The following is a 15,538-nucleotide window of genomic DNA, read 5'->3' as shown; positions in this document are numbered from 1 at the left end:
TAGGAACCTCACCTTCTTCAGTGTGTTTTCCTTTGTCTTATTAACTACCGCCATCACCCACACACATACCTTTTCCCTAAGGCTGGGATAGGAACCTCTTAGGCAATGATCTATTTGATAACTACTCACTGAGTTCATACTAGCCACTCTGCTGTATGACCATAAATGAAGTAAAACCTGACACCACCCTCAGGAAACTTACTGTTAGTGAGAAAATGGGCTATAATAGTAGAGTGGGGTAAGTTTATTGTAGGGATAAGCATAGGATGCTATGAGAATGCAGAGGACAGGAATTTAACCTAGACTTCTCAGTTCTCCCATTGAAGATGACATCTGAACTGAAATCTGGAAGAACAATAAGAGATAGCTATGTAAAAAGAGGGGAAGGACTAGGAAAGAAGGAATGGAGAGAGGCCCAGAAACTACAGAGTATGGCACAAGTAGTTTAGCATTGTGGGTCACAAACTCTAAGGATGTGAAAGATAAAGTTGGAGAAGTGGTGGGACTGGGGAGGACAACTCCTGTAGAGCCTTTTATGGCCAGAGAAGGAGTTTGGCTATGGTCCTGCAGGCAGGGAGAAACCACTGAAGGGGAGAAACACATACAGAATAAATTTGAATAAGAAGCTTAAATCTCCCCAAGCCCTTTTAAAACGAATTAAGTTAAAAAGCCTTCGGGTTTCTTTATGCTTTGTCCTATTCTTCTAATTGTCCAAAACAAAAACCCTCCTTTTCTGTACCTATTAAAAGGTTAATTTTGTAAAATTACGGACAGTATGCTGATTAAAGAATTCTTGATAATTGGCCATTTTGTTCTGTCTTTGTATAGATTATTAACAATTGTGTCATCAGATTTAAAAGATCTAAACCTCTGGACTTTATATATTTTTTCTACAAGTGCCTGTGAGATTGAAAACTTAATTCAACTCTAGTAACTGGACTTTTTAGTGTTGTTTGCAGCATATGATTGTTAAAGAAAGTTTAGTATATTTGTGTGTGTATATATATATATATAGACTTGAGGTTATATTTAATCATTGACTATTGGTATTCTTCTAAGATTTTAAGGAGAAAAAGGTAGTTTACAACATGTGGCTGATAAATGGTTCTGGAACAATTTTCTTAGTTTTCAGTAATTCTATCCTAAAATGTACGTCCAGCTTTGCACTCACCACCACATTGTAATTTTCAGTATACTTGCCTATTTTTTGAGATGTTGAAGGCTATGCAGCAGTTTTTTTCTTGTTTAGTGTTTTAGCTCTCTGTGTCTTTAGGGTGTAGCACATACAAGGTGGCAATATAGATGTGCTTAATGAATGAATGATCTTCAAAAACTGACCTTCATTTGAAGTTCTGTTCATAAACACATAAAACATTTGGTATCTCTGTAAAATTTGACTAAAAACAAAAACTATATTTAAGCTCACAAGTTAATTTAACATTTTTTCTTACACAGGCATTTGTAAAGGATGTTCATGAAGATTCAATAACAGTTGCATTTGAAAACAAGTAAGTGTCTTGTTACATAATTTTAATGATGAGGTTCTTTAATATTTTATGCTAATTCTACTCGTCATTTTTTAAAAGTTCAAGTCTAGTTTGAGTGCTTGTCAGGAATAGATCTTCATGTTACTGACTTAGAAGTTTGTGAACAGCTCAGTATTAAACTAATGGAATGACTGTTTCTGCTAATGACCTGAAGGTCCCTTATTGTATGATATTGATCCTTACGTCTTAATTACCTTGAATGTGAGTAAAGAAACCAGAGATTCTTGTGTATTAGTAACTGGAAGTTTGCATAGGAATATTTGTAAATTTTAAAAAGATAGCAATGAAGGGATTCATGGGTACTGCTAAAAAACTGTATGTGAGTTCTTTAACATTAAATCTAAAACTGATGGTTTTAGTTGTCTAGTATATTTTATGGAAACAGTCCTGTTTACCCATTATCTGATTTTTTTTTTTATGTTTCATATATTCAGCAATAGCAGTAGCTGATTTTTTCTGCTCTCTTTTGCTAGATGAGGAAATAAAAACAGTCATAGGCCTAGGAATATAACTGTATGAAAGCATCAATAGTATAGATGTTAACATTTTATTGGAGAAGACAAGTCTCTTGACTAAATTTTTTGAATGCTAATAAAGGCTATTTTCAGGGTAGCTGTTTAAGATTGTAAAGTACATATAAACTCCTTAGTCAAAGTGTAGATGTGGCTGTGATCTTAGGATTTTACTAAACTCTGATGGATGGTTACAGTTATCATTTTTTTTTGGCTCTTATGTACCAAGAAAATTAATAATATATCAAAAGCAGGCTGCAAATCTATAGAGACAGAAAGTAGATTAGTGATTGCTTAGTGCTGGGGCTGGTAGGGAGGCCATAGCTGAAGAGTACAGGATTTTTGTGTATGTGGCAATGAAAATGTTGTAAAATTGATAATTATTGCACATAACTGTAAACCTTCTACAAACTGTTGAATTGTACATTTAAATTGATGAATTATATGATATGTGGATTATGTCTGCTCAAATGTAGTATGTGACCCAGGCATACTGAGCAATAGATACACACATCTTGCTTCTAAATAAAAATAATAGTTTAAAACCAGGCCTGTGTTTCAGTGTCTAGAAAATACATTTTGTAATTGAACTTAGCAGAGTCTTTTGACTAGCAGTAGGACAAAGTAGTATCCTTAGATGCCTGAAACACATATAGGGGGACAGAGATAAAAGGATTGAAAGTATCTAACCCTATTTCTGGCTCTGGACTAATAATCACAGACCAAAATACAAGTTTGAATAATAGAATACCTTTCCCTGAACACATAAAGCCAAAAATTTTAGTATTTGTCTCTTTGCCGTTTCATATATCCATGGCCATACAATAGACAACAGTATCATACCAACCATACCAACAGAGGAATCTTTGATAACTTGGAGGGTATTTTTTTCGTACAATTATACACTTTATCTATTTACTAACATCACTAGATAAATGCTGTTTCCCATAAAGGGAGAGTTGTCTTTATTTGCTACTCTTTTAGTTTTTCGCATAGTCTATAATCTAAAGTATTAAGCAAACACTCATTTCCTCTATGCATTTAAGAATTTGTCTAGTTTATACATTGATTTATCAGATCACTTCTTTTTGGTTTTCAGTCAGATTTCTACCATAAACTTAAAATTATTTCCTCTTGGACCTTCTAATTATTTATCTCCTCTACCATATCTGCATGAAAGTTTCTCTTCAAGCTCTTTGTCATCCTGGGAGTTTGAAATAGATCATTGATTTTTTAACTTGTGTTCATGGAGTATGTTTGCGATACAACATTGGGTTTGAGCACATCAATAGGATTTAATAGGCCTCTACCGAAGTAATCTCTTTGCCCTTCCTTGTGTGTTTCCTTTTTGGTTTTCTGTTAGAAACAAAACGAAAACAGTGTTTTGTAGAACACCAGATTGTATTTACCCTTTCTTTCCTTTCAATCAGGAAGAAGCTCCTGTTACTGATACCATATTGTTTTAGGTGCTTTGTTTTTAGGTGCTTCCTAAACCTTCCATAAAGCATAAAGCTGTTTTCAGATTTCACATTTTTTAATAAGGAATTTGAATTTTTATCTGTATACACTTAAAATAATTATTTCTTCTTTGGAACCAAGAAGTTATATTATACATTATTATATGCTTTAAAATCAAATTTAGCAATGAATCTGTAACATCTATGAGGTATGTATAATAACTCAGAGGAGGGTTTAGTTAATTTAGGCCCTAATCAGATTTCCACAAATTCTGACTTAATATTTGCCCTCTTATATAACAGCTCTTCTTTAAACAAAAACGAGTACTTTTCTCAATAGAATTTTACTAAGAAAGCTCTTTAGTAAAACATCGACATTATACATAGAACATATCTCAGTATCTGCTAATGAAGAACACCAAAAAGAACCCAGATGTGACTGCTCTGGAAGTTGAATCCTCAGCGTTTTTGCAAAGTTTGTCTTTTAATATTTTATATATATATATATATTTTTTTAAGACAGGGTCTCACTCTGTCACCTAGGCTGGAGTGCAGTGGCATGCTCATGGCTCACTGTAACCTTGAACTCTTGAGCTTGAGCTATCCTCGCACCTCAGCCTCCCAAGTAGCTGGGACTATAGACACATACCACCACACCTAATTTTTTTTTTTAATAATTTGTTGTAAAGATGAGGTCCTACCTTGTTGCCCAGGCTGCTCTTGAAGTCCTAGCCTGAAGCAGTGTTCCCACCTCAGCCTCCCAAAGCTCTGGGATTATAGGCTTGAGCCACCGTGCCCTAATATTTTATATTTTTATGGATATAAAAAATAATTTGGTATCTTTCAGAGTTGTTTCATATCATTTTAAATTTAAAACATAGGCAACTTAAACTCCTATAGGCTGTCTGCATCGGGTTTCTGTGGTTTAGGAGACCCCACCATCCCAGTGCATGCTGATAACGTCATACTGATCAGCATCCAGCTACCCACAGCAAGAATTGACCACCTCGTGGGATCTAAAATTTAAAGGGGGAAAAGTGAGTTGTGAATTGCTAATGTGCTGACAGCCCCATTTTGCTTGGGAATTAGAGGGCAGTTTTTGTGGTCCTTGGAATGTGGTTAAAATTCTTCTGCAAGTGGAAGTATGTTTATATTACTAACAGTTACTGGTACTAATATTCAAATATTGAAGGAAATTTCTGTTGTGGACTTATGTTTAAAGCTCTTAGAAGTTGAAATTATTGGAAAGAAGACTTGTTTTGAAAATCATAATATTGCCGTATTGTGTTTAGAGAAATATTCCAAATGGGAGTAGGCTGCTGTGCTGCATGCAGACTTTGCTGAAATGTTACTGTATTGCCATTATGTCCCACTCAGCAAAAACTGATGATTTTAAAGCTTTTGCTTCTTGAAAGTAGAAAAAGAGGGGTCACGCTTAACCAAAAGTTGATGGCAGAGTGGTCACTGTTTCAGTAAAACATGAAAAGCATGTTAAATAATTGTATGTTTGCTTATTTACAGCTGGCAGCCTGAAAGGCAGATTCCATTCCATGATGTCAGATTCCCACCTCCTGTAGGTTATAATAAAGATATAAATGAAAGTGATGAAGTTGAGGTGAGTTTTCCCTGCCATAAAGTCATTTAGTACTGAAGAAGTGGGGTTATTTAATTTATCTGTGTATGTGTGTGTGTGTTTTTTTTTTTGATACCTTGTCTTTAACACTGTTTAAATTACTTTGAGAATTACAGTTGGAATGGACATGTGCTTTTGACTGACTCATCTTATTAATAATTCAAAATGATACATGATGCTTACATTTGGCTATTTGAGCAGTACTCAGAGCATATATTTGAAAGTCACTGCCTCAAGTTCCTTTGCCCACTAGTAATTCTTTTCTCCTTCCCTTAATTTCTGAATCTTTGAATATGTCATTTGTTTACAACTGTGTCCCCGTTGTAAGCAAAATGGATTATGAAAATTAATTTTACACAGGAAAGAAACCATGCTTTATTACAGAGTAGTATACTAGAATTTCTTTAAGTAGCAGTGAATCTTCTTGGTGTATTTTTAAAAACCTACAAGCTTTAGTTAATACATATTGGTAAAATCTCTTTGTCATAGGGCATATCGTGAACTACCTGCTTATATCCCATTGAGTTCTTTGACCAAAATGTGCTATGGAGATCTAACATGTAAACAGAAATGTTATGCTTGTGATTTCTTTCTCCATTAGAAATCGGTTTTGTATTTAAGGCACTAACAGTGCCTCATATAGTTGTGTGGTATCCTCTCTCCTTTGTATCCTTTCACGTACTCCATTTTGAGCTGCTTCTCTTTTTTTTCCACGATAATAAGCATAATGCCTTACTATTAGTTAATAGTAGTTGCCGTTCCATGAATATTTGTAGTATGAAGGATGTGGCTAAGTAGACATTTGTGCAGGTGAGGCAGAGTGGTTCTAGGTCCTGTCCTTCAGTTCTGTATTTTAATTTTTTTTTTTTTATTTTTGAGATGGAGTCTCACTCTTGTTGCCCAGGAGTGCAGTGGCACAATCTTGGCTCACTGCAACCTCTGTCTCCCGGGTTCTAGCGATTCTCCTGCCTCGGCCTCCTGAGTAGCTGGGATTGCAGGTGCCCACCACCATGCCCAGGTAATTTTTATATTTTTAGTAGAGACGGGGTTTCACCATGTTGGTCAAGCTGGTCTCGAACTCCTGACCTCAGGTGATCCACCCGCCTCAGCCTCCCAAAGTGCTGGGATTACAGGTGTGAGCCACCGTGCCCGGCTGGTCCTTGAATTCTTATTTGCTGCACTAGGTAGTAAAGGTGTAGCAAAAACAGGACAGAATCTTCTGCCCTTGATGAAATCACATTCCAGTGAGGATAGCTAATATGACAGATGTGAGTCTTAACAAAGAAAAAAAAAAGCGAGAGAATGAAAGGTGATACAGGGCAGGATTGCTGTTTTAGAGAGTAGTCAGGGAAGGTCTGTCAATGTCCAGGCCTGTGTTTTTCTCTCTACAGTTTTAAAGTGGACATAGAATAAAGTGTTATTTATTTTCCAAAAATGTAAGCAATCTCTACTAGGTTTAAGCAGCTGGGCTTGGTTTTGCAAGGGATCTTAATAGGGAACAGAAACACTGTGTATACTTAGCTGTCCACTTCCCCAGGAGACTGTAAGCTCTCTGAAGGCAAGGCCCAGGTCTTTGGTCTATATTAGGAGTACCCAGAATAGTGTTTGACGGAGGGATGAAAGGGACTTTTTCTCCCCAGCTTGGTCACTTGACAAATGGGGACCAGTGAGATACCATTGCTAGGATGACCTCACCGATTTGCTGAGGTGATTTCTCTGGCTAGAGTAGTTGAGAAAGATGGAAGCAAGAGGGAAAGGTATGTTAGTTGTATTCAGTCACTGTATTGTGTGATCATTAACTTTGGTTGTAAAAGGGAGGCAAGTTCGAGCTTTTACTCACTTGTCACCCCTAGACTCTGTACCTTTCTTGCCCTCATGTCCTCATCCCCCTTGTCTTTGTTTCTGTTTTCTGCTTCTGAGTATGTCTGTCTCTCTCTCCATATATACTCTATTGTCTCTTTTCCTATTAACCTTGATTTGCTAGGGTCTTCATGAAAGGTTCCATGCTGTACATCTTAAGTGAACTTTAAAGTGGTCACCAAAGAGATGAGTTAGAAGAACTGATCTGCAGTTTGTGACAGACCAGGAAGGTGATATCCAGAGGATTGTCACCATGAAGTTGTCCTTTTTAGTGGAGAGGAAGCAGGAGACCAGAGAGTGACCAAGGATCTGTCCATTTTAGTTCCAGGAGATGTGAATGCCAGAGTGGTGTCCTTAGTGGGCTGAATGTTCAGTGGTCTTACTTATTTAGTGACGAAGCAACAAGACAGTAGGGCATGGTCAGTAACTTTCAGTCAATTTTTGGTTACTAGAATAAAACAAAAATAAGTTTATACATTTTTAAATACATTTTTGTAACTCTCTGAGTACCCAAGGAAAGTGTGGTTATATTAGCGTCTATTTTCAGAGCACTAATTATTGCTGAATTAGAACAGAAATATAGGAAAACGGATTTTTACAAGGAGCTTCCAAGCAATCTCAGGTAGTTTCTGATTATGTATCTCTGCCTAGCTCGGGGTACATAGACAGGGTTACAATTTGGTTAAAGATACATGACATGATTTTAAAGACACCTAGGGGCATTTTAAGAAAATTTCCTCGCTATCTGATAATCTGCAGATTTCAAAATTATGTTAATCATGAAATATTCTGTGTTGTAATTTTTGTGTAGGTGTATTCCAGAGCAAATGAAAAAGAGCCTTGCTGTTGGTGGTTAGCTAAAGTGAGGATGATAAAGGGTGAGGTAGGAAAATGCCTATTTAAATTTTTTTCTTATACTATTTCCTTTTTTTAAACCCAGGTTGTACATTTCCAAATGGATTTCTATTTTGAAGTAATATCTAATTTTGAGTAATTAAAATGTTTTCACTATGTGTTCAGTATGTTTCAGTTGGTTATAAATTTTTTCCCCTAGATAATTTATTTTAAAATAACTGAATAGGGAGAACTTCTTACTCTTCTTACTCTTACTTTAAAAATTGTAATTAGAAGTGACTTTTATTTATTTCTCAGTTTTATGTGATAGAATATGCAGCATGTGATGCAACTTACAATGAAATTGTCACAATTGAACGTCTAAGATCAGTTAATCCCAACAAACCTGCCACAAAAGATACTTTCCATAAGATCAAACTGGATGTGCCAGAAGACTTACGACAAATGTAAGTTGATACACAAGAAATGCTGAGAACTTGGAAGTGATATGCAATTAGTTTAAAAGAATATAAATTTTAAAATACTAGAAATTGATTTTAAATTTGGTGGACTTTGGCAAAAATGGTTTGGTTTGCAAGAGCAGTGGGGGAAAAAACTTATTTAGCTTTTCCAACTTATAGAATCAAGGCAACCTTGCACTTGATTAAACTTACTTGGCTACACACATGGCTGATGTACATAATGTACATTTGTTTTCTAAACTAACTTTGTTCATTCTAAGATTTAAAAACAGATCAAACAAATATGATAATTCTGTCATAAGTCACAAACTAAATTATAGACTAAATAATTTCTCCTGTTTTTTTCTCTTTTACCTAAAATGTTTTTGGATAAATGTGTAGTAAGTAGAGCCAAAGAAGCTTTAAAAAGTCATCTCATCTTATAATCCTTGATCTGGAATAATGATTAAAGACTATAGAAGAGATGCATTTTTTCTTGCAGATTTTATCAAGTGAATACAGTACATTTGATTTGGACATGTTGTTGAACATTAAATTGCAGTTCAGAATACATAGAAATCCTCACTTTCCTAGAGATTGTGTATGTGTATAAATTTTTGTGCCTTCTGGTTCATATATGTTTCCTTCTCTCCCTCAAGTTGTTTAGCAGTTTCTTACCCCATTCTCCATGATGTGCTTATTTCATATTGCATGCCTGTATCAAAACCTCTCATATGCCCCATAAATATATATACCTACTATGTGTGTGTGTGTATATATATATATATACACACACACAGTATATATACCTACTATGTACCCACAAAAACTAAAAGTTAAAAAAAAGAAAAAAAAAGGCCTGTGACAAGAAAAAAAGAAAGATACCAGTTACCCTGTAGGTAGCTATCTCCAAAAGTTTTCAATAGTTGACTTAAGAAAACTACTGACTTGTATGTAACTGAAATCAGGAAACCTGTAGTGTAGAGTGGTTCCCCTGAGTATGTCTCCTTTGGTAATCTAAGCTGTACTTCAGAGATGTACAGAAAAAGGAACTAAGCTTCTAATGGATATAGCTTATTTTGTGTAAATCAAATTTAATATGAATCCATGATTCTTATACATGTAAATCTATCTGCATTTATTTATGTCAATAGTTGGTAATTACTCATCTTAATTTTTTTTTTTTTAATTTCTAGGTGTGCCAAAGAGTCGGCACATAAGGACTTTAAAAAGGCAGTTGGTGCCTTTTCTGTAACTTATGATCCAGAAAATTATCAGCTTGTCATTTTGGTGAGCATTTTCGAGTTGTTTATTTTTGGTTTAATTCGTCTCGTGCAATTGCCTTAATAATAATGTTGTTAATTTAAATCATTTAGTCCATCAGTGAAGTCACCTCAAAGCGAGCGCATATGCTGATTGACATGCACTTTCGGAGTCTGCGCACTAAGTTGTCTCTGATACTGAGAAATGAAGAAGCTAGTAAGCAGCTGGAGGTATGTCACTTTCCCTAGCATTGCTTGTAAGGCTACCTAGGAATGATAACTGTATCGTTCTACAACTTGAATATGGGGAGCTTGTTATTTATTTACTGCTTCTTAACAATTCCTTATGTTCTATAGTTGGAAAATTATACAAAGCATAATCATACTAAAGTTTCCATGCCTGAGGTTTCAAAATTCAGCAGCAGCTTATGTATATTAAGGGACTTCTGGTCCTTTCACTTTTACTAGAAGTTTATCAAAGCTGCTAATAAAATGAGGCAATGCTTCTTCCATATAACATGTTGTCATTAAAAATACTAGAGAATATTTAAATATCTAATCATACTCCTTTCATTATGTATGTTTATCTTTGTTTAAAAGGATATAGAACTTCTTCATTCTAATTGGTTGTCATTCTTTAAAACTCCTGTCTTCAGATTCCCGCCAGAGGCTATTTCCCTAACTTACTATTTCGTCTCTTAAGGTGCATTTTATCTACTTCTATTAATCCTCCAATAATTTTCATCACCATACATTTGTTTTCATTGATTACTATCTAGTACGTCCATCCATTACTATAGAAACTAAGTGGATCTTAGAAGAATGTGCCAGCTCTACTATATTACTGTCAAATTCCAGAGTTCCTCATCATTATTCATTAGAAGGAAAACACCACACATTTGAAATAGTAAAGATAAAAAGGAGTTCCAAACTGCATTTTAAGAGAAAAGGTAGTCAAGACTGTTCTTATAAAAACCCTGTGAAATTTGCCACCTGTCAACTTGATGTATGATGCTGAACTCTTAGCAGAAGGGGAATAGTTTAATCTCCTTTTGCCACTTTGTTTTTTCTTAAGGCCATGGAGGGCTGTTTCATTGGTCTTTGCTCTCATTCTTTCTTGATGTCCCTGTGTTAACGATTTTGTGGTTCTTTAGTGATTCTCTCATAACTTTTAGCCCAGAGCTGCCTCCTTACTTTGTGAATATTATGAAAATATACTCATATGCCTCTTCTTAAACATCAAATATTCTTAAATGATCTATTATACTTTTGGCTAATCATTTATCAGGGAATTATCAATGAAAAGGAATGAACCAGATTAATGAACCAGTACTCAAAAAACATGACTTCTTGAAAAGTCCTAGAATTATTTTATAGATTTTATTACTGCAGTCTAAAAAAAATGGATATTGCACTTTTAAATTATTTATACTAGTTACATTCATTCATTCAAATTATCAGGTCTATTGAACAATGAGAAACTAGTTTGCATGTCTGTCTTTGTTCACTACTGATATTAAAGAGATTTACATGTTCCTGTAAGAAATTCCCATTTTTCAAAATGAGCCACTAATACGTTTGGTTTTTCATTGATGGCATGCTAGAACTAAACACTAAATTTTGGTAATGGTATTTAAAGACAGTGATTATCCACAAGTTTGGGATGTCAGTGTAACTTAGTTTCGTCATCACTGAATATTTACAAGTGCTCATCATACTTGTGGATCCAGATCACAAGGTCTTACAGACTCTGGTCTCATGTTAGCTTTCAGATGCTTACTTACTAAGTTTTTAATTTTTGACATTTTTTGATTATTCAGTTTAACTACTGTACCAACAATTTTTGATTCCTTAGGTTTTGAGGGAGGTGTCATTTTAATGTCATTTCACAACAGTGGAATGTTTAGACCACAGTACCTAATGAAAAATAGCACTATTTCCAGAAAATATATACTGATACCTTTTAATAAAAATGAAGCGAATAAAATTTTCTATAAAGATGATATTTAAACTTTTTTTTTTACCTAAATAAGTAACATTGAGTTTGTCAGACCGAGTGAGCTGGTTTTTATTGGGGGAACATTTGACCTGCTTCTTAGTTATTATATTGTTGATGTCATTGGTTAACTAAGGCAGCCTTGCAGATAAGTTTTCAGCAATTACCTTGGAAAATGTCACTAAGTTCTTTCCTATTAACAAAAACATAAAATGTCATAGACCTTTAGTAACCTAAAAAGTACTTAGGCTGTGAGAGGTATTTTCTAAAACCTGTTAGTTTTTAACTAAAACTATTAATAATTTATGGACCCTTCATATACAGGGTCAAGATAATTTACATGGCTGGCCTCAATACAGTTGTCATGATAGTTGATAATGTGTATTTATCAGATGTGCATTTCTCTTCAGAGTTCAAGGCAGCTTGCCTCGAGATTTCATGAACAGTTTATCGTAAGAGAAGATCTGATGGGTCTAGCTATTGGTACTCATGGTGCTAATATTCAGCAAGCTAGAAAAGTACCTGGGGTCACTGCTATTGATCTAGATGAAGATACCTGCACATTTCATATTTATGGAGAGGTAAATATTTTACTGCATAGTTTTTTTTCCCCCCCAAAACAAGTATTTCAGCTAGCTAATCTTTTGTCTTAAAACTTTTCCCCCTTTATTAGGATCAGGATGCAGTGAAAAAAGCTAGAAGCTTTCTCGAATTTGCTGAAGATGTCATACAAGTTCCAAGAAACTTAGTAGGTAAGTCAGAAGTATCTGTTGACATATAGTACAAAAACAAAGTTTAGGTATGTTTTAGTTTATTTATGGTGATAGAATTCAACTTTTTCTCACTGGAGGGTATCATTTAATTGAAACATAGTCTTTGAAATATGGTCTGTTCTTCTAGCATACAAAAAATTATTTGGTAAGTATGATGTTCAAAGGTTACATTTTCAGAAGATATTCAAAAGAGATTGCTTTTCTAATTCAAACCTACTAATACCTGAAAGGGTAAATCTTGCCCAGCCTCCTTACTGTATACTTTTTATATCTTAAAACTAAATAATTTTTCAAAATGAATGATATTTGGGGGCTTTATGATTTGAAGTAGATTTGTGTTTGATCTTTCTCATGGGACTATAAAATGATAGCATTCATTTTAATTATCTCAGGGTTGAAGATCTGAACATAGGTTACTTAAATCTAAACAGTTCCAAAGCTAGAAGAAACTTCAAATGTCTCTGGGACTTTCTGCAAAGTCAATAGTAATTCTTCATTTTGACTTGAGTACTGTTTTATGACCATCACCATCGTGAGTATCAGCAAATATATAGGAGCTCTTCACCAATACTCCTAAATGCTGCAGATATCTTTAGTAGAACATATCAAAACCAGGTGCAGTTTTATCAAGAAAGCTACGTATGTTTTTAATTTGTAAATAAAATTGGGACATACTGCCTATATGTGTTTTATCTTTTAAACTTGAGATCATGGCCATTTTATATAAAGTAATACATTTTCTTTGGAAACTTTAAAGAAGAAAGCAAGGACTTCTCATGAATTCTGTTTACGTAGTTTCAATGCTAATTTAGCCTGATTTTTTGTCAGCATAGAATCATAAACATCTTCCTTGTCATTAACAAACACTAGAAATGGTATCTCCCAAAGAAAATTAGCTTGAAGATAAAGTACAAATAGTAGGGATATAATGCAGAAGTGTTAGCTCAACTGTATACTACAGACAACTAGAGAATGTGTTTGTAATGTTACTAAGGTAACTTGCATACCAATTGTATGTGTACAGAATGTATGCATAGCACAAGATAAAGTGGTAATCTCAAGACAGTCGGGTGATGAATAATATTTATTTTCTTCTTTACAGCTTGTCAAGCAGTTGCATACCTTTTGTAGTTAGAAAGGTTATTGTAAATTTAGGAATTCTTATGGAAAAAGAGCCGGTAGGTTTTTTTGTTTTTTTAATAGCAAATGAGTAGAGAATTATGTGTCAGATTCATTAAAGTTGGTTTTGAAGGTGGCATGATGGTAGTGGGGAGAGTGCTTGGGCATTGGAGCTGGATCTGGATTTCAGTCCTACTTTGTTCTTTGGTGGCAATGTGACTGTGGGTCACTGTCTTAGCCCCCCTGAGACTTCTTTCTTTTACCTATCAAATGTGATAATAGTATCCATCTCATACAGTTGATGTGATAATTAAATGGGAAAATATAGTAGGGGACAATTCTGGACACAGTAGGGGACTCTGTTCTTCAGCTTATTCAAAACAACTCCATTTCAGTAGAACAGAATCATAGTAAATTGCCCTTTGGGATTTGGAAATAAGTATGTAATGTAGAATTGGATTATTTGCTATTAAATATTAAAAGTAGATTCTACCTGTGGTTACCTGGAAAGAAGAGGATCTCAGAAATAACCAGAAAGACTGCTAAAGTAAATCAGCCTTGTTTTTGTTTTGTTGTTTCTAGTTAGTAAAATGAGAGACTTCTGTTTTAGAGATGGTCCACTGCAACACTGGGAATGTTAGGAATTTTCAGAAAGCATTTTATGTAAGATTTTGGGCAAGGCAGATCTTTAGAGAGGTATCATAATCAGTTTTGCATGCGTTTTGTTTGAGTCAACAAACATTATTTGTGATCTCTATTTTTCACAAACTCTCTTTAGTATATGCACTAATGTATCTTCTTTTCATGATTCTTCACTCACTCAGAATGAATTGGTATAACTATTCAGTCTGCTATAGTTAACACACAGTACTTAGGATAGTTAAGACATTATCGTAATAAAAACATCCCAAAATCTCATTTTTCATTTTGATAACTCACTTAGATCTTTATTAAAGTCGACATTAATTCATGAAAATATAAGTGTTGCAGATGAAAATCAAACTGTGTGAAGACTCCAAGTAGCTTCTCTCACCTCACCTTTCCCCTTTTCATTATAGAAGAGCAGAAGTAATTGACAGAAGGACCTAGACCAAGAATCCTGATTTAATGGTGTCAGTTCTGTTCTATGACCAAAGAGTTTCTAGTGGTGAATGAGGCAGCCACACACAGCAAGAGTGTCAAAGCTATGCTCTGATTACAAGAGCCACAAGAATTTTTTGTGAGAAGGCTTTTCACTGAGTTCTTATCTAGCATGGCTCAGAGCAAATTTTCGCTTCCATCTTTTCCCCCAACTTTGCCTTGAGCTTTGCCTTTAAAGGCAAAAAGGAATACATAGAAGATGAGATGGTGAGGGCAAGCATATATGGTGGATATGGCCAATGTAAGGGTTCTTAGGTACCTTGGGTGAGCCCTCAGAATCAGATGTAGTTCACATGTACATTCCTAGAATTAGTAATTCTTAAGTTTGTAATGTCTTGCTTTAACATTCATGTGCGATGATGCTTATGAAAGCAGCCATTTTCCAGTAATGTATATGATTGAATTTTGCAAAATAAGGAAAATGATCAAGTGCCTATTTTTTACTGGTACTTGAAATCCCAAATTTTAATAGATGTTACTGAAAAATACTTAAACTGGTTTTAAGTTTTTTCATTGTGGTTTTGAGTTATCTTAAAGTCAGTTTTCTTAATCTTTTACTCTGTGACTAATCCCTTCACTTTTTAATACATTGCTAAAGTTTATAAGTAATGCACAGGAGTGATACTCTGTTAACACATTGACCTTGAAGAATTTGTAATCCTTTTGGATGTATGTATAGCTGCTTAAGCCACTTTCGAACTTAGATTATCTTTTATAAATGTGCCTTCCATACAGAATTCTGAAAATATTTACCATGGACAAAGAAGCAGATTTAAATCAGGTACAGATAAGAATGGAAAGTATTGAATAAGTGAATATATTTCCCATTATCTCTCCTTTTTTCTTAATTCTTTTTATAGAACTTTGCAGAAAGAATGATACATACCACAGTACCAGCAAGTTTAAAGCATACCCTTTTGTGCAAAAATAAGAGGCTATCTTTG

General features: G+C 34.5%; 1 protein-coding gene across 13 annotated transcripts in view; it reads left to right on the top strand.

The window, feature by feature from the left end:
- Nucleotides 1-15,538, top strand: part of FMR1 (FMRP translational regulator 1) — a 38,368-nt gene that overhangs the window by 8,546 nt on the left and 14,284 nt on the right. For all 13 annotated transcript variants that reach the window (XM_033200874.1, XM_033200863.1, XM_033200873.1 and 10 more), the window contains exons 2-9: nt 1,456-1,508; nt 5,038-5,131; nt 7,821-7,892; nt 8,162-8,310; nt 9,501-9,594; nt 9,681-9,797; nt 11,973-12,143; nt 12,236-12,314. In XM_033200874.1, the coding sequence (XP_033056765.1) occupies nt 1,456-1,508; nt 5,038-5,131; nt 7,821-7,892; nt 8,162-8,310; nt 9,501-9,594; nt 9,681-9,797; nt 11,973-12,143; nt 12,236-12,314 (829 nt within the window). The remainder of the gene's footprint in view (nt 1-1,455; nt 1,509-5,037; nt 5,132-7,820; nt 7,893-8,161; nt 8,311-9,500; nt 9,595-9,680; nt 9,798-11,972; nt 12,144-12,235; nt 12,315-15,538) is intronic.

This window comes from Trachypithecus francoisi, unplaced genomic scaffold, assembly GCF_009764315.1.
Source record: "Trachypithecus francoisi isolate TF-2019V2 unplaced genomic scaffold, Tfra_2.0 Lachesis_group6, whole genome shotgun sequence".
Lineage (NCBI taxonomy): Eukaryota > Metazoa > Chordata > Mammalia > Primates > Cercopithecidae > Trachypithecus > Trachypithecus francoisi.
Note: the sequence above shows the minus strand (reverse complement) of the source record. Positions and strands in the feature narration are given on the sequence as shown.